Below are 24,678 nucleotides of genomic sequence, written 5' to 3' on the forward strand. Positions count from 1 at the left end.
TCCAAAACTGTAAAAATATTGTCTGTGAGTATAACAGAACTGATATTGCAGGTGAAAGCCTGAAAAAAATCCAATCAGGAAGTGACTCTTATTTTGAAACCCCTGTGTTCCTATGCATCCCTATTGCCCATTTGAGAGGGATATCAACCAGATTCCTTTTTCTATGGCTTCCCTAATGTGTCTACAGCCACTAGACATAGTTTCAGGCTTTTATTTTGAAAAATGAGCGTGAACGACAACATTGCGTCAGTGGTCAGGTGTTGGCTCTCAGTGATTTGTGCGTAATAGACAAAGGCGGCCATTGTTCCTCTCGCTCCTACTGAAAAGCCAATTGTCCCGGTTGATATATTATCGAATAGATATTTGAAAAACACCTTGAGGATTGATTATAAAAAAACGTTTGCCATGTTTCTGTCAATATTATGGATCTAATTTTGATTTTTATTTCGGCATTGTCGTGACCGCAATTTCCGGTGGATTTCTCAACAAAACGTGGACAAGAAACTGAGGTATTTCGGCTATAAAAAAATCATCTTTATTGAACAAAAAGAACAATCGCTGTCTAACTGGGAGTCTCGTGAGTGAAAACATCCGAAGCTCATCAAAGGTAAACTATTTAATTTGATTGCTTTTCTGATTTTCGTGACCAAGCTTCCTGCTCCTAGCTGGACATAATGCTATGCTAGGCTATCGATAAACTTACACAAATGCTTGTCTTGCTTTGGCTGTAAAGCATAATTTCCAAATCTGAGAAGACAGGGTCATTAACTCATGGTCCAAAGAAGGGCCATATGTATACAGAATGGTGTCATCTGCGTAGAGGTGGATCAGGGAATCACCCGCAGCAAGAGCGACATCGTTGATATATACAGAGAAAATAGTTGGCACGAGAATTGAACCCTGAGGTACCCCCATAGACTGCCAGAGGTCCGGACAACAGGCCCTCCGATTTGACACACTGAACTCTGTCTGAGAAGTAGTTGGTGAACCAGGCGAGAAACCAAGGCTATTGAGTCTGCCGATAAGAATGCGGTGATTGACCGAGTTGAAAGCCTTTGCCAGGTCGATGAAGACTGCTGCACTTTACTGTCTTTTATCTGTGGTGGTTATGATATCATTTAGTACCTTGAGCGTGGCTGAGGTGCACCCGTGACCAGCTCTGAAACCGGATTGCACAGCGGAGAAGGTACGGTGGGATTCGAAATGGTCAGTGATCTGTTTATTAACTTAAGGCAGGGCAGGATGGATATAGGTCTATAGCAGTTTGGGTCTAGAGTGTGAAGGGGGATGACCGTGGCAGCTTTCCAATCTTTAGGGATATGTTCTGAGCAAGAAACTTAAACGTGAGCTTTATTACATGGCACAAATTGCACTTTTACTTTCTTGTCCTCTGTGTTTCTTGCATTATTTAAACCAAATTGAGCATTTCATTATTTATTTGAGACCAAATTGATTTTTATCTATTATATTAAGTTAAAATAAGTGTTCATTGTTCATTCAGTATTGTTGTAATTGTCATTATTTTTATTTATATATAAATCCGCCAATTAATCAGTATCTGCTTTTTTTGGTCCTCCAATAATCGGTATTGGCGTTGAAAAATCATAATCGGTCGACCTCTAGCTTTTCCATCTGCGTTGCTTGCTCTTTGGGGTTTTAGGCTGGGTTTCTGTATAAGCACTTTGTGACATCTGCTGATGTAAAAAGGGCTTTATAAAAACATTTGATTTGAAGTCAATAGGAATACGACTTTTAGATCACGGAAACCTCTCATACATGTATTTCAATACTGACAATGTTATAATGCGGGAGGTTGTCTTCTCGCAGATGAGCCATTGATCATATTTTTGCAATATTCCTACCTCTATAAATATGTAATTTAAGAGGTTCCACCACATTTCTCCTATTTTTATGCCTCTTCAGGCCAGGGTGCATTGCGTAGTGCCGTTCCATGGCCGTTGCTAATCTGCAGGGTGAACATGGTGAGATTGTAGACTCCTTACAGCTAACTAGCTACTAGGGCTGTGACGGTTATGGAAATTTGGAAGACTGTAATTTCCAGCCAAATGACCACGGTCTCCATAATAACCGTTCGAATAAACATTTTCTATTTTACCATTTTAAAAGGGTAGATTCTGCAGCTAATGGGCTTTGGAAAAACGGGGTCATCTTGTTACGAAGTTGCCTTGATGTTGCTATGCTTCTCACTGAAACCAGCATTCTATTTATTTTTCAGCAACGAAACAATGTTTCTGCCTTGTATAAATGCTTTATAAACAATGTAGCTAGCATAAACTGGGACTAAAAGACAGTTGTTACTACTGGTCTTTTCTACCGGGTTTGGGTGAAAGAAAAGCAACATAATAGTTATGGCTAATATGGCGATTTTATATAATTTTCCCAAAGTGAATTGTTAGTAATACAAACGCTCCACACTGCGTGGCCGCGGCCACCCTAATCTGGTGGTCCCAGCGCGCACGACCCACGTGGAGTTCCAGGTCTCCGGTAGCCTCTGGAACTGCCGATCTGCGGCCAACAAGGCAGAGTTCATCTCAGCCTATGCCTCCCTCCAGTCCCTCGACTTCTTGGCACTGACGGAAACATGGATCACCACAGATAACACTGCTACTCCTACTGCTCTCTCTTCGTCCGCCCACGTGTTCTCGCACACCCCGAGAGCTTCTGGTCAGCGGGGTGGTGGCACCGGGATCCTCATCTCTCCCAAGTGGTCATTCTCTCTTTCTCCCCTTACCCATCTGTCTATCGCCTCCTTTGAATTCCATGCTGTCACAGTTACCAGCCCTTTCAAGCTTAACATCCTTATCATTTATCGCCCTCCAGGTTCCCTCGGAGAGTTCATCAATGAGCTTGATGCCTTGATAAGCTCCTTTCCTGAGGACGGCTGACCTCTCACAGTTCTGGGCGACTTTAACCTCCCCACGTCTACCTTTGACTCATTCCTCTCTGCCTCCTTCTTTCCACTCCTCTCCTCTTTTGACCTCTCCCTCTCACCTTCCCCCTACTCACAAGGCAGGCAATACGCTCGACCTCATCTTTACTAGATGCTGTTCTTCCACTAACCTCATTGCAACTCCCCTCCAAGTCTCCGACCACTACCTTGTATCCTTTTCCTCTCGCTCTCATCCAACACTTCCCACACTGCCCCTACTCGGATGGTATCGCGCCGTCCCAACCTTCGCTCTCTCTCCCCCGCTACTCTCTCCTCTTCCATCCTATCATCTCTTCCCTCCGCTCAAACCTTCTCCAACCTATCTCCTGATTTTGCCTCCTCAACCCTCCTCTCCTCCCTTTCTGCATCCTTTGACTCTCTATGTCCCCTATCCTCCAGGCCGGCTCGGTCCTCCCCTCCCGCTCCGTGGCTCGACGACTCATTGCGAGCTCACAGAACAGGGCTCCGGGCTGTCGAGCGGAAATGGAGGAAAACTCGCCTCCCTGCGGACCTGGCATCCTTTCACTCCCTCCTCTCTACAGTTTCCTCTTCTGTCGCTGCTGCTAAAGCCACTTTCTTCCACTCTAAATTCCAAGCATCTGCCTCTAACCCTAGGAAGCTCTTTGCCACCTTCTCCTCCCTCCTGAATCCCCCTCCCCCTCCTCCTCTCTGCAGATGACTTCGTCAACCATTTTGAAAAGAAGGTCGACGACATCCGATCCTCGTTTGCTAAGTCAAACGACACCGCTGGTTCTGCTCACACTGCCCTACCCTGTGCTCTGACCTCTTTCTCCCTCTCTCTCCAGATGAAATCTCGCGTCTTGTGACGGCCGGCCGCCCAACAACCTGCCCGCTTGACCCTATCCCCTCCTCTCTTCTCCAGACCATTTCCGGAGACCTTCTCCCTTATCTCACCTCGCTCATCAACTCATCCCTGACCGCTGGCTACGTCCCTTCTGTCTTCAAGAGAGCGAGAGTTGCACCCCTTCTGAAAAAAACCTACACTCGATCCCTCCGATGTCAACAACTACAGACCAGTATCCCTTCTTTCTTTTCTCTCCAAAACCCTTGAACGTGCCGTCCTTGGCCAGCTCTCCCGCTATCTCTCTCAGAATGACCTTCTTGATCCAAATCAGTCAGGTTTCAAGACTAGTCATTCAACTGAGACTGCTCTTCTCTGTATCACGGAGGCGCTCCGCACTGCTAAAGCTAACTCTCTCTCCTCTGCTCTCATCCTTCTAGACCTATCGGCTGCCTTCGATACTGTGAACAATCAGATCCTCCTCTCCACCCTCTCCGAGTTGGGCATCTCCGGCGCGGCCCACGCTGGATTGCGTCCTACCTGACAGGTCGCTCCTACCAGGTGGCGTGGCGAGAATCCGTCTCCTCACCACGTGCTCTCACCACTGGTGTCCCCCAGGGCTCTGTTCTAGGCCCTCTCCTATTCTCGCTATACACCAAGTCACTTGGCTCTGTCATAACCTCACATGGTCTCTCCTATCATTGCTATGCAGACGACACACAATTAATCTTCTCCTTTCCCCTTCTGATGACCAGGTGGCGAATCGCATCTCTGCATGTCTGGCAGACATATCAGTGTGGATGACGGATCACCACCTCAAGCTGAACCTCGGCAAGACGGAGCTGCTCTTCCTCCCGGGGAAGGACTGCCCGTTCCATGATCTCGCCATCACGGTTGACAACTCCACTGTGTCCTCCTCCCAGAGCGCTAAGAACCTTGGCGTGATCCTGGACAACACCCTGTCGTTCTCAACTAACATCAAGGCGGTGGCCCGTTCCTGTAGGTTCATGCTCTACAACATCCGCAGAGTACGACCCTGCCTCACACAGGAAGCGGCGCAGGTCCTAATCCAGGCACTTGTCATCTCCCGTCTGGATTACTGCAACTCGCTGTTGGCTGGGCTGTCTGCCTGTGCCATTAAACCCCTACAACTCATCCAGAACGCCGCAGCCCGTCTGGTGTTCAACCTTCCCAAGTTCTCTCACGTCACCCCACTCCTCCGCTCTCTCCACTGGCTTCCAGTTGAAGCTCGCATCCGCTACAAGACCATGGTGCTTGCCTATGGAGCTGTGAGGGGAACGGCACCTCAGTACCTCCAGGCTCTGATCAGGCCCTACACCCAAACAAGGGCACTGCGTTCATCCACCTCTGGCCTGCTCGCCTCCCTACCACTGAGGAAGTACAGTTCCCGCTCAGCCCAGTCAAAACTGTTCGCTGCTCTGGCCCCCAATGGTGGAACAAACTCCCTCACGACGCCAGGACAGCGGAGTCAATCACCACCTTCCGGAGACACCTGAAACCCCACCTCTTTAAGGAATACCTAGGATAGGATAAAGTAATCCTTCTCACCCCCCCCCCCCTTAAAAGATTTAGATGCACTATTGTAAAGTGGCTGCTCCACTGGATGTCATTTACATTTACATTTAAGTCATTTAGCAGACGCTCTTATCCAGAGCGACTTACAAATTGGTGCATTCACCTTATGACTTATGACTTAAGACTGGATGTCTTAAGGTGAACGCACCAATTTGTAAGTCGCTCTGGATAAGAGCGTCTGCTAAATGACTTAAATGTAAATGTAATCAAATCAAAATCAAATTTATTTGTCACATACACATGGTTAGCAGATGTTAATGCGAGTGTTGCAAAATGCTTGTGCTTTTAGTTCCGATTCCAAAACTACTACCTTATACACAAGTGTAAAGGGATAAAGAATATGTACATAAAGATATATGAATGAGTGATGGTACAGAACGGAATAGGCAAGATGCAGTAGATGGTATAGAGTACAGTATATACATATGAGATGAGTAATGTAGGGTATATGCGGTCAGCTGTAGGGCTGGCTCAGGGAAGAGGACTCCTCTGCCTTGCATAGTCCCGTGGGACATCTTAATTGGGCATGGGACACAAGCTAAGGCTTGATCACCCTTTAGCTGGCCACCTTTGATGAGGGTGTTTAGTGATTAAAGGCCGAAACACCCACTGATTCGAAGGCACACTACTGAGGATGTGTCCCAAAATTGATATCTTAACCCAGTCTAAGAAATAAACCTCCCATGCCACTCTGTCAACATCACGGAAAATCTCATGTGAGTGCATACCATCTATTGGCACAATGGACAGTTTTTAACATCTCGTTTTATGATTCTTCTATTAACATAAAGTGGCATAGTTTAAAGTGGCTAGTGATACATGTATTACATAAAGATGGCAAGATGGTATAGAGTACATTATATACATATGAGATGAGTAGTGTAGGATATGTAAACATTATATTAACCTCTAGCGTCGAGCAATCCCGTATCCGGGAGCGTAATCATAGCCTCAAGCTCATTACCATAACGCAACGTTAACTATTCATGAAAATCGCAAATGAAATGAAATAAATATATTGGCTCACAAGCTTAGCCTTTTGTTAACAACACTGTCATCTCAGATTTTCAAAATATGCTTTTCAACCATAGCTACACAAGCATTTGTGTAAGAGTATTGATAGCTAGCATAGCATTAAGCCTAGCATTCAGCAGGCAACATTTTCACAAAAACAAGAAAAGCATTCAAATAAAATAATTTACCTTTGAAGAACTTCGGATGTTTTCAATGAGGAGACTAGATAGCAAATGTTCAGTTTTTCCAAAAATATTATTTGTGTAGGAGAAATCGCTCCGTTCTGTTCATCACGTTTGGCTAAGAAACAACTCCGAAAATTCAGTCATTACAACGCCAAACTTTTTTCCAAATTAACTCCATAACATCGACAGAAACATGGCAAACGTTGTTTAGAATCAATCCTCAAGGTGTTTTTCACATATCTATTCGATGATAAATCATTCGTGGCAGTTGGGTTTCTCCTCTGAAGCAAATGGAAAAATGCACGCAGCTGGAGATTACGCAATAATTTCGACGGAGGACACCAAGCGGGCACCTGGTAAATGTAGTCTCTTATGGTCAATCTTCCAATGATATGCCTACAAATACATCACAATGCTGCAGACACCTTGGGTAAACGACAGAAAGTGTATGCTCATTCCTGGCGCATTCACAGCCATACAAGGAGACATTGGAACACAGCGCCTTCAAAATCTGGGCCATTTCCTGTTTGAAATTTCATCTTGGTTTCGCCTGTAGCATCAGTTCTGTGGCACTCACAGATAATATCTTTGCAGTTTTGGAAACGTCAGTGTTTTCTTTCCAAAGCTGTCAATTATATGCATAGTTGAGCATCTTTTCGTGACAAAATATCTTGTTTAAAACGGGAACGTTTTTTATCCCTAAATTAAAAGAGCGCCCCCTATATCCAAGAAGTTAAGTGGCATTGTTTAAAGTGGCTAGTGATATATTTTTACATCAATTTCCATTATTAAAGTGGCTGGAGTTGAGTCAGTATGTTGGCAGCAGCCACTCAATGTTAGTGGTGGCTGTTTAACAGTCTGATGGCCTTGAGATAGAAGCTGTTTTTCAGTCTCTCGGTCCCAGCTTTGATGCACCTGTACTGACCTTGCCTTCTGGATGATAGCGGGGTGAACATTGAGTGGCTCGGGTGGTTGTTGTCCTTGATGATCTTTATGGCCTTCCTGTGACATCGGGTGGTCTAGGTGTCCTGGAGGGCAGGTAGTTTGCCCCCGGTGATGCTTTGTGCAGACCTCACTACCCTCTGGAGAGCCTTAAGGTTGTGGTTGGAGCAGTTGCCGTACAAGGCGGTGATATATGTAGAAGTTTGTGAGTGCTTTTGGTGACAAGCCACATTTCTTCAGCCTCCTGAGGTTGAAGAGGCGCTGCTGCGCCTTCTTCATGACGCTGTCTGTGTGGGTGGACCAATTCATTTTGTCCGTGATGTGTCCACCGAGGAACTTAAGACTTACTACCCTCTCCACTACTGTCCCATCGATGTGGATAGGGGGGGTACTCCCTCTGCTGTTTCCTGAAGTCCACAATCATCTCCTTTGTTTTGTTGACGTTGAGTGTGAGGTTATTTTCCTGACACCACACTCCGAGGGCCCTCACCTCCTCCCTGTAGGCCATCTCGTCGTTGTTGGTTATCAAGCCTACCACTGTAGTGTCGTCCGCAAACTTGATTGAGTTGGAGTCGTGCATGGCCACGCAGTCGTGGGTGAACAGGGAGTATAGGAGAGGGCTCAGAATGCACCCTTGTGGGGCCCCAGTGTTGAGGATCAGCGGTGTGGAGGAGATGTTACCTACCCTCACCACCTGGGGGCGGCCCATCAGGAATTCCAGTACCCAGTTGCACAGGGTGGGGTCGAGACCCAGGATCTTGAGCTTGATGACGAGTTTGGAGGGTACTATGGTGTTAAATGCTGAGCTGTAGTCGATGAACAGCATTCTCACATAGGTATTCCTCTTGTCCAGATGGGTTAGGGCAGTGTGGTTGTGATTGCGTCGTCTGTGGACCTATTTGGGCGGTAAGCAAATTGGAGTGGGTCTAGGGTGTCAGGTAGGATGGAGGTGATATGGTCCTTGACTAGTCTCTCAAAGCACTTCATGATGACGGAAGTGAGTGCTACGGGGCGATAGTCGTTTAGCTCAGTTACCTTACCTTTCTTGGGAACAGGGACAAAAGTAACTTACAATGGCCATGCATGCAAGAAGCCTTGACCTGGTGCACACGTACACGAGTTTTACAAAAGTAACTGGACACCTCTTCAAATGAGTGGATTTGGCTATATCAGCTACACCTGTTGCTGACAGGTGTATAAAATCGAGCATACCGCCGTGCAAGCTCCATAGACAAACATTGCCAATAGAATGGCATTGTTGAAATTCACTGAGCTCTTTAGTATGGCACCGTCATAGGATGCCACCTTTCCATCAAGTCAGTTCATCAAATTTCTGCCCTGCTAGAGCTGCCCTGGTCAACTGCAAGTAAGTGCGGTTATTGCACTTACTTGCAGCAACGGCTGCTCCTAGAAGTGGTAGGCCACACAAGCTCACAAAACAGGACCGCCAAATGCTAAAGCATGTAAAAAATCGTCTGTCCTCAGATGCAACACTCTCTGCCGAGTTCCAAACTGCCTCTGGAAGCAACATTGGGAGCTTCATGAAATGGGTTTCCATCACCGAGCAGCCACACACAAGCTCAAGATCAACATGCGCAATGCCAAGCGTCAGCTGGAGTGGTGTAAAGCTCACCGCCATTGGACTCTGGTGCAGTGGAAACGTGTTCTCTGGAGTAATGAATCACGCCTTTCCATCTGGCAATCCAACGGACAAATCTGGGTTTGGAGGATGCCAGGAGAACGTTACCTGCCAGAATGCATAGTGCCAACTGTAAAGTTTGGTGGAGGATAAATAATGGTCTGGACTAGGCCCCTTAGTGCCAGTGAAAGGAAATCTTAACGCGACAGCATACAATGCTATTCTAGACAATTCTGTGCTTCCAACTTTGTGGCAACAGTTTGGTGAAGTCCCTTTCCTGTTTCAGCATGAAAGGTCCAGTGTGAGGTCCATACAGAAATGGTTTGTTGAAATCGGTGTGGAAGAACTTGACTAGCCTGCACAGAGCCCTGACCTCAACCCCATCGAACACCTTTGGGATGAATCGAACGCCGACTGCGAGCCAGGCCTAATCGTCCAACATCAGTGCCAACCTCACAAATGCTCTTGTGGCTGAATGGAAGCAAGTCCCCGCATCAATGTTCCAACATCTAGTAGAAAGCCTTCCCAGACGAGTGTAGGCTGTTATAGTAGCAAAGGGGGGACCAACTCCATATTACTGAGCAAGATTTTGAATGAGATGTTTGACGAGCAGGTGTCCACATACTTTGTCATGTCGTGTATCTTCCAACACTCCAGTGTCCCTGCACATTGTAAATATGGAATTGGAATTAACTTTTTACAAACATCTCCTGTATATAGTATGCCCCCCCCCCCCCCCCCCCAGTTCTTGTAGTCCACGATCAGCTCCTTTGTCTTGCTGATGTTGAGGGAGAGAATGTTGTTCCGGCACCAGACTGCCAGGCCACTGACCACCTCCCTGTAAGCAGACTCACCATTGCTGGTGATCAGGCCTACCTACCACTTTTGTCGTCAGCAAACTTGATGATGGTGTTGGAGTCGTGCTTAGCCATGCAGCCATGGGTGAACAGGGAGTACAGGGGAGGATTAAGCCCACACCCCATGTGAGCCCCCTTAACCTCACCACCTGGGGTCGGCCCGTCAAGGATCCAGATGCAGAGGTATGTGTTTAGACCCAGATTCCTACGTTTGGAGGGGATAATGGTGTTGAATGCTGAGCTGTAGTTAATGAAAAGCATTTCTCACATAGGTATTCATTTTATCTAGGTGGGTGAGTGCAGTGTGGAGAGCAGTTGAGTCTGTGTCTATGGATCTGTTGGTGCGGTATGCAAATTGGAGTGGGTCTGGTGTGGCTGGGATGGCGTTAATGTGTGCCGTAACCAGCCTCTCAAAGCACTTCATGATTTAAAAAGGGAGTGCTACAGTTGTCGTTGTGGCATGAAGCCTAAGAGTTCTTAGAGACTGAAGTGATTGTGGTCATCTTAAAACATGTGGAGATGACAGACTAGGAGGTTGAACATTACTGTGATTATGCCTGCCAGCTGTTCTGCGCATGCTCTGAGAATGCTCCCTGGAATCCCGTTGGGCCACTCGGCCTTGCAGGTGTTGACCTGATTTTAAAGACCCTTCTCACGTCGGCCTCAGAGCGAGCTCACCCAATCCTATGGGCCGGTGACGGCCCTCCCACCCGGCTCGATGTTGCAGTCAAAGCGTGCACAGAATGCATTGAGTTCGTCTGGTCGAAAGGCATCGTTGGGCAGATCACTTTTGGGTCTTCCTTTTGTAATCTGTAATGGACTGTAACCCCTGCCACATGAGGGGTGTGTAATATGATTCCACCTTATTCCTATATTGTCCTTTTGCTCTTTTGATGATTCTGCAGAGGTCATACCAGGACTTCTTGTACTTATTCCTGTCGTCGGCCGTAGCCTCAGGGTTGTGTACGATATCTCTGTTGTTAGCTTGTCAATGTTATCGGCGTAGTCTCTAAACATATTTCAATTAGCACTAGCAAAGCAGTCCTGTAGCATAACCTTGGATTCTGGTGACCATTTCTCAACTGAGTGAATCGTGGATACTTCCTGTTTCAGCATCTGCTTGTAAACAGGAAGCAAGAGTACAGAGCCATGATCTGATTTGCCGAATGGCGAACGAGGGAGGGCCTTGTATGCTTGGTTGTGGGTAGAATCGCAGTGGTTTAGGACATTATCGCCCCTAGTGGTGTTGGAGACGTGTTGTTGGAACTTGTCTTAGTGATGCCAACTTTAAAATCGCCGGCAAACAGAAAGGCAGCCTCTGAATTGGCAATGTCTGAAGAAGCCACACTATAGTAGGTCTATGTGCTGTATGGACCATGTGGTGTGTTTTTTTTTTCTTCTTTTTTTTCCTCCCCCTTCCTGCTTCTCAGGGGCATATAAGAACTTCCCTCCCTCTGCCTCCAGCTGAGCCCTCCTGGCTGTCTCCCTCCAATGTGGAGGGCTCTAACAAAGGTTACTAAGAGCTCAAGTGTCCACAGGACGAGACCGTTTCAATCGCATCTTTGAGGGTTGCCCTTTGATGGGCTAGTAGGCTATTTATACCGACCATAAAGATGCTTTTCCCCCAGATTCTCCTACAACGGCTGTCTTGTTTGCTGTTGAGGTAATAGGGCCAACTATGGATGTCAGACTTGATTTATAACCCTATTTGATTAACAGTATTTAAGGCTACCCCCTGCCAGGTCCCATAAAAAGGACAAACACACAGTAAATCGTCCCCCCCCTGGCTGCTGTTTAAAGGACTCTTGATTAACATGGAAATTGGCTTCTTGGCAAGAACACCAAGCCATGTCTCTCCGGGAAAAAACTGCCAACAGCCTGAAGCATGAAAGGCAGCAAAGCGATTTGCTGAATCTCTTGTTTGTAGCACGTTTTGTTAGATTGGCTCTGCAAAACCACTTTAGGCACATCCCACTTTCTTTCTTCAAGCGAAACCCTCCAATGCAGAAAAAAAAGAGCAAAAGCTCTATGCAGACTGCAGATAATATGATGAGCAAAGAGAAGCAGTTGGAAGTACAATTTTCCCCTTGTGAGAGCTGCAGTTGATGCCAAGGTGGAAGGTCAGAGTCTCCTCGAATTTAAGTCATGGAAGCCTGTTTGATCTTGAAGCCGAGGAACCATCATCACATTTTGCTATTCTCAACGTGAAATAACCATCTTGGTCAATGTAAAACTAAAGAAAGTTCTAAATGTGCAGTGATTTTGATTTGACATCCAATTGTTTGCAAATGTTAATGAGTCTTGTTTAGTTACATTTTGAGTGAGTGGTGGGGTCATGGCTAAAAAAGGAGGTTACCCGAGCACCTTGTGCTGCGACTTCTTGACACACTTCTCTCCCTATCCGCTACACCCCTCCCCTCTGCTTTCCCCATCCTATACACCCCTCTTTCTCTCCCCCTCTCCCTTCTGTTCTCCAGAAAAAGGTGGTGGAGCAGCTGAGGAAGGACCTTCTGGTGAAACAGGAGCCGGAGGTTAAGGTTCAGGTGCTGGCTACAGACAAACACGTCCTCCAGATCCCCTCCTCCACTACTCTGCAGGCCCTACAGCAGACCACACACACCCAGGCCCTGCAGCAGGTAGCCACACAAGTCCACAGACACTGTCGACCTCTACTCAATTGCTTGTTATGTTGCACAGAGGCTTGTAACTTTGCAGTAGCCTACACAAGGTTTGCAAAATTCCCTAGTTTTTCAGAAATCCCCGTTGGTGGAACGTTGCAATGGAGAGATGTAGAATTTTTGGTCATGTTTGTGGAATTTTGCAAACCTAGCCTACCCTAGCCTCAAACTTGTCAGTGTTCACAAACTTGTACTACTATAGAGCAGGGGACTTCAACCACTTCTTACCCAGGGACCCCCTCCCAGGAAAAATGGCAACCCAGGGAGCCCCATCATACGTTAACAAAAAATGGTCTTATCATCAGGTCAATGATAATGGCAAGGAAAAGTAATTAACATTTGTAAATGAATAGATTTTGACCTCCCACAATATAATTGGAAGAGGAAGTGTAAACTCTAACAGCCTGTTTTCTAGAAAGGTAAAAGTCTTGTCATCTTAAGCTAAAGATATGTTATTTTACATTGGATGTATCTCAATCCACCGCATGGTAACACTTCCCCGTTTGTGGTGAAAGGTGACCGATTTTGAGCGGTGTTTGTCAGACCATGAGACATCCCGGAAATCGGTCTTCACACATAATCGTTTGTAGCGTCCGAACGGTTTGGCCTAAGTATGACCCCTCTAAGGAAAGATGAGACACTAACGAGCACATACATGTTGCTCTAGGGTGCCCTCAAGACTCATCTGAAAGTCCCCCGGGTACCAGTTGAACAAATGTATGGGAGTGTTTAGTGTAAATAAATAAAAAATAGGGGTTTAAATACATTTTACATTTGTTCTGATATTTCAAGGGGTCTCAAAATTCTAAATCAAATGGCAAAATTATCCTTGGTATGACTTTTTTTTTTTAACAATCCCATATAGCTTAGTAAACACCCCCGCCCCCGGCCCAGTTTAGAGGGTCTCAGGCTATATATATCTTATCTTGACAGACTCTTCAGAACACACCTCCTTTAGAACAGATAGTCCCCCTCAAAAAATCTATGTAGTGAATCTGTTATTCAATACTAATATTGGCTAATAGCAGCAAGGCCAAAAAATACATTTTCATCAATTATTTTTCGGAATCGTTTTTGATATTACAAGGGGTCTTTTACATTTTTTAAATCGAATAGAAAAATGGTCCTTGGTATTAGCTTCTTAAAACAATTAAATCACCCTAAGAAACACCATCAGAGGCCCCTGGTCAAAAGTGTCTGACTTTCTGGGTTGTTCCTTGTACTGACATTAGTTACGTTATGAGATGTCCTTCAGCGATGCCAGTTCTTTTCGGCAGTACTTCTTCGTTCTCAGACCTTGCAAACCTCGATCCCCACTAGACGGACACAGCTGTAAAACCTCAAACCTACGTCATTCATGGCTCTGTAGATTTATCTCTAGCTCTTAGCGCAATGGGAAGTGCTCAGCTGGCAGGTTTCCTGTGGCGTTTGATGTAATCAGAGCTGCGTATGTCTGCGGCGCTCCTCTGGCTCAAGCCTGCCTTCATGGCAATGGGAAACGACTTGGCCGATAGACTTGCTGACTAGGCCCTGTTCCTCTGGGTCCTGTTGAGGGGGGAGGTAGGGGATTGAGGAAAGGGAGGGGACTCCCTACAGGGAATGGTTTGAAGTTAGCCCTAGTATTGAGTCCCCAGGCTTCACATTACAACATTTGTTGTATCTAGCTTAAGCAATCTCACTTTTTCACTCACTTTTTCAACACCCTTCTCATTACTCTCTTCTATTTTTCTCTGTGCTCCGATGAATCAACTATTTCCTTTCTTTCCTTTCTCTCCTCTCTCTGTCAGAAGATGCTGACAGTCACCCCAGTCATCTCCACTAAGACTCTACCTGTAGTGCTGAAAGCTGCCACTCCCACCATGCCTTCCTCTGTTGTGGCGCAGCGCCCTGCCACCGTCGCCATGGTCGCTGCCATCAGCCATGCCTCCAAGCCTAGTATCGTCAACTCCAATTCCCAGAACACACCAGTGAACCTTCAGGTGGCTAGCAAATTGACCAATCAGTGTTTTGAGCCCGTCCGACTGGTGTCGAAGAATGCACTTGTGGTAAGGGTCATTCATTTCCTATCATTGTCATCTTTTCTAGTTCAACTCTTTCAAACACTTATATTATAACTGGTAGCAGTTTGGGGACCCCAAAGTTTTTCAAATTAAGCAGTAAAGATTCAATCTGTTTTTTTTTTTTGTCTCTTTCAAAGTTTATTAGAGCAAAGTGGCTAGAACATGTTTCCTGTGTAGATGTGTATGGAAATATGCATGGTCAAAATTGAGATTTCTTTTATTGAAAACCATGTCTCTTAATGAGGAGGTGCTTTGGGGCAGTGGTGTGTGGTGGCGCTTGGTACAAAGTCATCTTTCTCTCTGTAAAACTACTTGCAGAAGTCGATGAGTATAGATATATAATTGTTTGCAGCTCAGGTAGAGAGAATACAGTATTTGCTGTGGTTTTGTCTCAGGTGCAGGCCACCACCACCCCCACCTCAGCACAGCCAATCAAAGTTCCTCAGTTTGTCCCTCCTCCTAGACTGACGCCTCGACCCACCTTTCAACCACAGGTGCGTCCCAGTAAGACCCGCCCCCTAACCTTAATCCCCACCAACAAAGATTTTCTATTATATTGACATGATAGTGAAGTGACCGCTCTAACAATGGAAATGCATGTCCTCAAATGTGGAAGACAGGTGGGAGGAGGCCATGTGGCAGGCGGGAGAATGCCATGTGTGTCCACCTATATCAGTGCATTGGTAACAACCATTACGGAACTTATATTAGATCAAATAAGCTTTTTAGTAAATTAGCTATTACATTTTTTGGTTGACCAAATTTGAGACTCATTGACCTCTATACAAAAATGTGTGGGGCTATTTTACTATGAAAATATATGCACTCACTACTGTAAGTCGCTCTGGATAAGAGCGTCTGCTAAATATATTCCACGTACATTATCGTGGACAGATTTTGGGCAGATAAAAACCTCTCACTTTGCCGCTTCCACTCTGCCATCAATACAATCCAATGTGAGAGTGGCCACATGAAATGTAAGCTTTTAACTCAGCAGTCACTAGAGGGCGACAGTGTACACAAGGACAGTGCAGTCAGTCTTGGCTCCAAGTTATTGTTTGTTGCTTTTTTCATAACCTTTCCTCTTGTCTTCTATTGCTTTCAGAATGTCTGCTTGTGTTGCATTTGTCTGTGTTAATACATTCCTTTGCTGCTGTTGTGTGTCTTTGTCTTTATGGTGAAATCTCTTTTTGTCCAGCAGCTTCTGAATGTTTTGCGTTTTGGCTGTTGGTATAAGGGTAATTCCACGGTAACAGAGTGATGCTGAGACTCAAATGTTTCACTTTTAAAATGTATGTTAAACAAAGAAGATGGTGAAAGGTAATGAATGTTTTCTATTTTATTGTGCGGTTTGTGTAACGCCGAAATGCTAATTATTTTGTTTACGTCCCCTGTGGGTCTTTTGGGGTGTTGCATGCTATCAGATAATAGCTTCTCATGCTTTCGCCGAAAAGCATTTAAAAAATCTGACTTCTTGTTGCCTGGATTCACAACGAGTGTAGCTTTAATTCGATACCCTGCATGTGTATTTTAATGAACTTTTGAGTTTTAACTAATACTATTAGCATTTAGCGTAGCGCATTTGCATTTCCAGAGCTCTAGTTGGGACGCAAGCGTCCCGAGTAGAAGCAACAGGTTAAAAAAAAATAAAAAAATACCGGACATTTTGAGAAATTTGCGGGACCCATATACTTTGGGTTCATAACCCATTAGGGCATCCACCCACGGTGCTCAGAATGATGGAAATCACATTTAGATTATGGTAATCGGTCTTAGCAGAAAATGCAACTCATGTAACGAAGAAGCAAATAAAATGTCATTTTCAAACGTTTGCCAAAGTGCAATTCACGAGAAAAGACCATTCTAAACAGCGCACCTGATAGCGGTTCCATATGTCACAGAGATCTGTTAGAAACTTAGAAAGAGGGGAATCTAAAGATGCAACAACTATGATGGTTTGCTAATATGACACGGATTGTGCTTCTGGACAACGAAAGAAAGTTGATCTGAAAACCAATAGAACTGGAGAGAAATGTCATAGCGGCGGAAAATGGCCGAAATGATGTAATTATCCCTGTCTGTACAGAAATAAATCAAACGATTCCAAATATTTCACCAGAAAGCCTGACTTAGCCACAGAGGCATCGAGGATCATTCATTTATTTACGTTGCTGTGGATTGTTTCAAATCACGAGCTCGTCGGCCTATGCCTATTGGGGAAGCCTGCAATTTGGGCATTGCGCATGGCAATAGGCCTTGCTGATTATTGACTTGCTGCTGTTAGTGAAAAGCATCTAAAATATGTGTGAAGATAATGTCTTCAGTACAATAACAAAAACTTTTTTTTGTAGATATAGGCGAGTCTCTCTCCAGAATGGCTCCGCTGTCTCCCGCAAATTCTTGCACAGTCATTGTTTCATTGAGTGAATTGTTTGCCCTTCAAATTTTCAGGGGGGGGGTCAATTCTCCATTACATAGGTCACCAGTAGTAAATGTACCGTTAATCCTTGTCAGTTGGTTACATACATTTCTGTTAATGCATGTATTATTTACAGTCTTATCATTCACGGAGTGGAAATGTTTGCACAGTTCACAACCTGCTACACCTATAGAAACAAGTTTTGGTTTATTTCATAATCTGTCTTTAGTTTGGAGTGCTCCATGTGAGCAATGAGTGTGTCAGGTTTCTCTGTCATGATAATGTTGAGGTAGCGAGCGCGCCTGAGCACGCATAGAAGTACCTGACCTGCTGTGTGGAAATGTAGGAACGTTTTTTTAAATTATTTTTTTTACATCCGTTCCGAATTATAATATATCAGCTTCAATTTATTTTTGGCAATTGCCAGTTTACAGAAACCGTGGTGCAGATGCAAAGTTTAACAGAATGACAATTAGTTCTGTTTGTGCCATCATTCTGTTACCAGACTTTGCGTCTGCACTGTTCTTCGATTAATTTTTTGCATTATTTAAACCAAATTGAACATGTTTCATTATTTATTTGAGACTAAATTGATTTTATTTATGTATTATATATATTATGATTTTATTTATGTATTAAGTTAAAATAAGTGTTCATTCAGTATTGTTGTAATTGTCATTATTACAAATATACTTTACTTCCGGCGCCGACAGAGATGGCCGCCTCGCTTCGCGTTCCTAGGAAACTATGCAGTTTTTTGTTTTTTTACGTGTTATTTCTTACATTAGTACCCCAGGTCATCTTAGGTTTCATTACATACAGTCAAGAAGAACTACTGAATATAAGATCAACGTCAACTCACCATCAGTACGACCAAGAATATGTTTTTCGCGACGCAGATCCTGTGTTTCTCAAACAGGACAACGGAACGGATCCCATGCAGCGACCCAAAAAAACGACTCCGAAAAAGAAGGAAACGAGGCGGTCTTCTGGTCAGACTCCGGAGACGGGCACACCGTGCACCACTCCCTAGCATTCTTCTTGCCAATGTCCAGTCTCTTGACAACAAGGTTGATGAAATCCGAGCAAGGGTAGCATTCCAGAGGGACATCAGAGACTGTAACGTTCTTTGCTTCACGGAAACATGGCTCACTGGAGAGACGCTATCCGAGGCGGTGCAGCCAACGGGTTTCTCCACGCATCGCGCCGACAGAAACAAACATCTTTCTGGTAAGAAGAGTGGCGGGGGCGTATGCCTTATGGCTAACGAGACATGGTGTGATGAAAGAAACATACAGGAACTCAAATCCTTCTGTTCACCTGATTTAGAATTCCTCACAATCAAATGTAGACCGCATTATCTACCAAGAGAATTCTCTTCGATTATAATCACAGCCGTATATATCCCCCCCCCCCAAGCAGACACATCGATGGCTCTGAACAAACTTTATTTAACTCTTTGCAAACTGGAAACCATTTATCCAGAGGCTGCATTCATTGTAGCTGGGGATTTTAACAAGGCTAATCTGAAAACAAGACTCCCTAAATTTTATCAGCATATCGATTGCGCAACCAGGGTGGAAAAACCTTGGATCATTGTTACTCTAACTTCCGCGACTCATATAAGGCCCTGCCCCGCCCCCCTTTCGGAAAAGCTGACCACGACTCCATTTTGTTGATCCCTGCCTACAGACAGAAACTAAAACAAGAGGCTCCCACGCTGAGGTCTGTCCAACGCTGGTCCGACCAAGCTGACTCCACACTCCAAGACTGCTTCCATCACGTGGACTGGGATATGTTTCGTATTGCGTCAGATAACAATATTGACGAATACGCTGATTCGGTGTGCGAGTTCATTAGAACGTGCGTTGAAGATGTCGTTCCCATAGCAACGATTAAAACATTCCCTAACCAGAAACCGTGGATTGATGGCAGCATTCGCGTGAAACTGAAAGCGCGAACCACTGCTTTTAATCAGGGCAAGGTGTCTGGTAACATGACCGAATACAAACAGTGCAGCTATTTCCTCCGCAAGGCTATCAAACAAGCTAAGCGTCAGTACAGAGACAAAGTAGAATCTCAATTCAACGGCTCAGACACAAGAGGCATGTGGCAGGGTCTACAGTCAATCACGGACTACAAGAAGAAATCCAGCCCAGTCACGGACCAGGATGTCTTGCTCCCAGGCAGACTAAATAACTTTTTTGCCCGCTTTGAGGTCAATACAGTGCCACTGACACGGCTTGCAACGAAAACATGCGGTCTCTCCTTCACTGCAGCCGAGGTGAGTAAGACATTTAAACGTGTTAACCCTCGCAAGGCTGCAGGCCCAGACGGCATCCCCAGCCGCGCCCTCAGAGCATGCGCAGACCAGCTGGCCGGTGTGTTTACGGACATATTCAATCAATCCCTATACCAGTCTGCTGTTCCCACATGCCTGAAGAGGGCCACCATTGTTCCTGTTCCCAAGAAAGCTAAGGTAACTGAGCTAAACGACTACCGCCCCGTAGCACTCACTTCCGTCATCATGAAGTGCTTTGAGAGACTAGTCAAGGACCATATCACCTCCACCCTACCTGACACCCTAGACCCACTCCAATTTGCTTACCGCCCAAATAGGTCCACAGACGATGCAATCTCAACCACACTGCACACTGCCCTAACCCATCTGGACAAGAGGAATACCTATGTGAGAATGATGTTCATCGACTACAGCTCGGCATTCAACACCATAGTACCCTCCAAGCTCGTCATCAAGCTCGAGACCCTGGGTCTCGACCCCGCCCTGTGCAACTGGGTACTGGACTTCCTGACGGGCCGCCCCCAGGTGGTGAGGGTAGGCAACAACATCTCCTCCCCGCTGATCCTCAACACTGGGGCCCCACAAGGGTGCATTCTGAGCCCTCTCCTGTACTCCCTGTTCACCCACGACTGCGTGGCCACGCACGCCTCCAAATCAATCATCAAGTTTGCGGACGACACAACAGTGGTAGGCTTGATTACCAACAACGACGAGACGGCCTACAGGGAGGAGGTGAGGGCCCTCGGAGTGTGGTGTCAGGAAAATAACCTCACACTCAACGTCAACAAAACTAAGGAGATGATTGTGGACTTCAGGAAACAGCAGAGGGAACACCCCCCTATCCACATCGATGGAACAGTACTGGAGAGGGTAGCAAGTTTTAAGTTCCTCGGCATACACATCACAGACAAACTGAATTGGTCCACTCACACAGACAGCATCGTGAAGAAGGCGCAGCAGCGCCTCTTCAACCTCAGGAGGCTGAAGAAATTTGGCTTGTCACCAAAAGCACTCACAAACTTCTACAGATGCACAATCGAGAGCATCCTGGCGGGCTGTATCACCGCCTGGTACGGCAACTGCTCCGCCTTCAACCGTAAGGCTCTCCAGAGGGTAGTGAGGTCTGCACAATGCATCACCGGGGGCAAACTACCTGCCCTCCAGGACACCTACACCACCCGATGTTACAGGAAGGCCATAAAGATCATCAAGGACATCAACCACCCGAGCCACTGCCTGTTCACCCCGCTATCATCCAGAAGGCGAGGTCAGTACAGGTGCATCAAAGCTGGGACCGAGAGACTGAAAAACAGCTTCTATCTCAAGGCCATCAGACTGTTAAACAGCCACCACTAACATTGAGTGGCTGCTGCCAACACACTGACACTGACTCAACTCCAGCCACTTTAATAATGGGAATTGATGGGAAATGATGTAAATATATCACTAGCCACTTTAAACAATGCTACCTTTATATAGTTACTTACCCTACATTATTCATATCATATGCATACGTATATACTGTACTCTATATCATCGACTGCATCCTTATGTAATACATGTATCACTAGCCACTTTAACTATGCCACTTTGTTTACATACTCATCTCATATGTATATACTGTACTCGATACCATCTACTGTATCTTGCCTATGCTGCTCTGTACCATCACTCATTCATATATCATTATGTACATATTCTTTATCCCCTTACACTGTGTATAAGACAGTAGTTTTGGAATTGTTAGTTAGATTACTTGTTGGTTATTACTGCATTGTCGGAACTAGAAGCACAAGCATTTCGCTACACTCGCATTAACATCTGCTAACCATGTGTATGTGACAAATAAAATTTGATTTGATTTTGATTTGATTTATAAATATATAAATCGGCCAATTACTCGGTATCGGCTTTTTTGGTCCTCCAGTAATCGGTATCGGTGTTGAAAAATCATAATCTTAATTTAATTCATATGGAAACGGCCCAAGATTCTTCCTATAGCTAGCTAGTTTGTCAGACAAGAAAAGTTGTATGTGGTGGTAAATTTGGTCTGCGTTTGCGAAGAGCCAAACTCAGCTGTCACTTTCACTAGCTAGTTATATAGACAACCAACTAACTAGCCACCAAAATGGAGATAAGTCATTTGTGTTTATCTGTTGGACTTAGGTCCGGGTTTGTCAAGTTTGCTAGGTACAGATGTTCATAGTATATACATTGCCTCGTTTTCCTATTATTTGACAGCCTAGCTGTCGCTTTAGGGTAGATGCCCGTGCAGTTGCGCTCATATGATATTGCGTTGCATTGATATTTGTTTACATTGCCAGCGAAAAACTTGCTTGTTTTGTCATGTTTCTACCTATTCAATTCATTTGGAAACTGTCCCAGCTTCGTAACTATAATCAGCCAACACTGGCAAACTCTGTAGTTAGTCTGTCAGGCAAGAAAACAAGTTTTTTTTAAAGATATATATTTTTAATTTTACTAGGCAAGTCGGTTAAGAACAAATTCTTATTTTCAATGACAGCCTGGGTTAACTGCCTGTTAACTGCCTGTTGAGGGGCAGAACGACAGATTTGTACCTTGTCAGCTCGGGGATTCGAACTTGCAACCTTTCGGTTACTAGTCCAACGCTCTAACCACTAGGCTACCCTGCCGCGACATTGTGCTTCGCTCATAATGCTGTCACTTGATTGTCTCACTCCCTCCCTACAAAGACAAACATCTAACTATGCCCATCGAAGTGGATGAGGTAATATTCTAAACGTGTTTGGCTAAATTGCACAGAGTCATCTTTGTAATCTTTTTCTTTCAACATCCTATATAAACAATAGTTGATGAGTGGCGGGAGAGGAACATGGAGAGGAAGAGCAAGAGGAGGAAGCAAGCAGAGGGAGAGCATACCCAAGAAGGGAGCCTGTTTCCATGGAGTGTGCCTGCCCCAAGTCCCACCATTGTTCACCCTTGAGCTACAGAGCTTGGTCCTAAAGTGACTGTGAAAGGAGTTTTGGAGTTTTTTTAAAAGTGGTATGAGTCAGGTTTTTTTTTTTTGCGTTTTTTTTTCTCTCCCACATCTGGTGTTTAAACATCAACCTGTCCGTCGCCACATATCATTTACTGAGTTGTTGTCAAAGTAGGCTACTATTTCAACTTTTTGTCAGACCTAGTCTGTACTAAATCTTACTGAGAGAGGTAATCTACATTTTGAAATGCTCTGAATAGTTGTTTGCATTTTTACATTGTTACAGTAGTAAGAATCTTTGTCAATACAATTACAATGGCCTACTTTGTGTGGGTGCGTTTAGATTTTTTCCTCTTAATGCAACAAGTATTAGATGAAGATTAACTGAATCGTTGTCAAAGTAAGCTACTATTTCTGCATTTGGTGTCAGGCCTGATCGGTACTAAATCTTATTCAGAGAGGTTATCTACATTTTGATATAGTTATGGACATTGTTACAGAAGTAAGTCATTGGCAGTCAAATAGCCTACTTTGTTTGGATTTTGAAATGCATTCTGAATTGTCCTCTCGTCACATTTTTTGATAATTAAATATTTATGTGAAAATACTATTTCTACGTATAATATTTTATACTTGGTACATTTTGAGTGAGTAACTTAGTCAAATTTACTACAATTTTGAATACTCAAGTTTTATGTTGTGTGTTTATCGTTTTTTGATAGTGAGAGTCTTTACACAATGGAAGACAAAATTAATGTTATTCCTATAGGAATGAATGTGGTGTCATATTAAAGAGGAGGTTGTGCTCTTTAAAACTACACTGAACAAAAAATATAAATGCAACATGTTAAGTGTTTGGTCTCGTGTTTCGTGAGCTGAAATAAAAGATCCCATAAATGTTCTATATGCACAAAAAGTGTATTTCTCTCAAATGTTGTGCATACATTTGTTTACATCCCTGTTGGTGAGCATTTCTCCTTTGCCAAGATAATCCATCCACCTGACGTGGCATATCAAGAAGCTGATTGAACAGCATAATCATTAGACAGGTGGAGCTTGTGCTGGGGACAATAAAAGGTCACTCTAAAATGTGCGGTTTTGTCACACAACACAATGCCACCGCTTTCGTGTCGAGATCCTGAGGCCCATTGTCGTGCTATTCATCCGTCGCCATCACCTCATGTTTCAGCATGATAATGCACTGCCCCATGTCTCAAGGATCTGTACACAATTTCTGGATGCTGAAAATGTCCCAGTACTTCTATGGTCTGAATACTCACCAGACATGTCACCCATAGAGCATGTTTGGGATGCTCTGGATCGACGCGTACAACAGTGTATTCTAGTTCCTGCCAATATTCAGCAACTTTGCATGTCCATTGAAGAGGGACAACATTCCACAGGCCACAATCAACATCCCAGTCATGGGAAATCCATAGATTAGGGCCTAATGAATTCATTTAAATTGACTGATTTCCTTATATGAACTGTAACTCAGTAAAATCTTTGAAATTGTTACGTTTACTTTTGTTCGTGTGTAAGTTATCTTGTAATTGTCATTTGTTCTTTGTTTTTGTGCTATGTCTGTTTTGAAATATATGTGATTTGTTTTATCTTAAACTCTTAATTCTAGAATGTTGCTGTTGATTATTATTGAGGTCTAAAGGATTACATTTGCAATTATTGATTTTTGTTTCACATCTTGAAGTGAAAAATCTGAGTCTCTGTATCACTCATTTACCGTGGAATTGCCCATAACCTGTTTTTAACCCTGGGTGTGAACGTTTGATTTAATGCCCTGTTATTAAGGTGTGTAATGCCACTGGGAGCTCAGCATCCCTCAACAGTGGGCTCATTCTTAGTCAAGCTTTAGGCATTCCGGTCCAGCGCGACTCACAGTAAGTCCATCCAACCAGGGGGTTAAACTAAATCGTGGTGGGCTATGGTGTATTGAACTCCTAGGAAATAACAACGCGACTCTTAACAGGCCATGTCGACTCCTGCAAAATATTTCTGCTTATATGGATAAGGAACACCAGCAAAAGGAACATTAGCAAAACCACAAAGGTTACCAGTATTTTTGCTGGTTTTGATTGTGTTCCTTTTAAAAATGAATGACTGCTCACATCTGTGGTGTCACTTTTACTTACAACTGCCTTACCTAAGTGTTCATAGTCAAGTGGCGACTGTAGTATGCCTCCATCTACAGTCAGTGATATCTCAGCACCACGTTGGCATTACCTGTCCCTGGTCAGTCCCTTTTACACACGTTTAT

General features: G+C 44.5%; 1 protein-coding gene across 5 annotated transcripts in view; it reads left to right on the plus strand.

Annotated features, from left to right (window-relative positions):
* Positions 1 to 24,678, plus strand: part of phf21ab (PHD finger protein 21Ab) — a 79,090-nt gene that overhangs the window by 28,271 nt on the left and 26,141 nt on the right. For 2 of the 5 annotated variants that reach the window (XM_029668661.1, XM_029668665.1), the window contains exons 7-9: positions 12,463 to 12,621; positions 14,451 to 14,708; positions 15,119 to 15,217. In XM_029668661.1, coding sequence (XP_029524521.1) covers positions 12,463 to 12,621; positions 14,451 to 14,708; positions 15,119 to 15,217 — 516 coding nt within the window. The remainder of the gene's footprint in view (positions 1 to 12,462; positions 12,622 to 14,450; positions 14,709 to 15,118; positions 15,218 to 24,678) is intronic. The other 3 variants (XM_029668664.1, XM_065022712.1, XM_029668662.1) reach the window with 2 other exon arrangements.

Source organism: Oncorhynchus nerka, linkage group LG9a, assembly GCF_034236695.1.
Source record: "Oncorhynchus nerka isolate Pitt River linkage group LG9a, Oner_Uvic_2.0, whole genome shotgun sequence".
NCBI lineage: Eukaryota > Metazoa > Chordata > Actinopteri > Salmoniformes > Salmonidae > Oncorhynchus > Oncorhynchus nerka.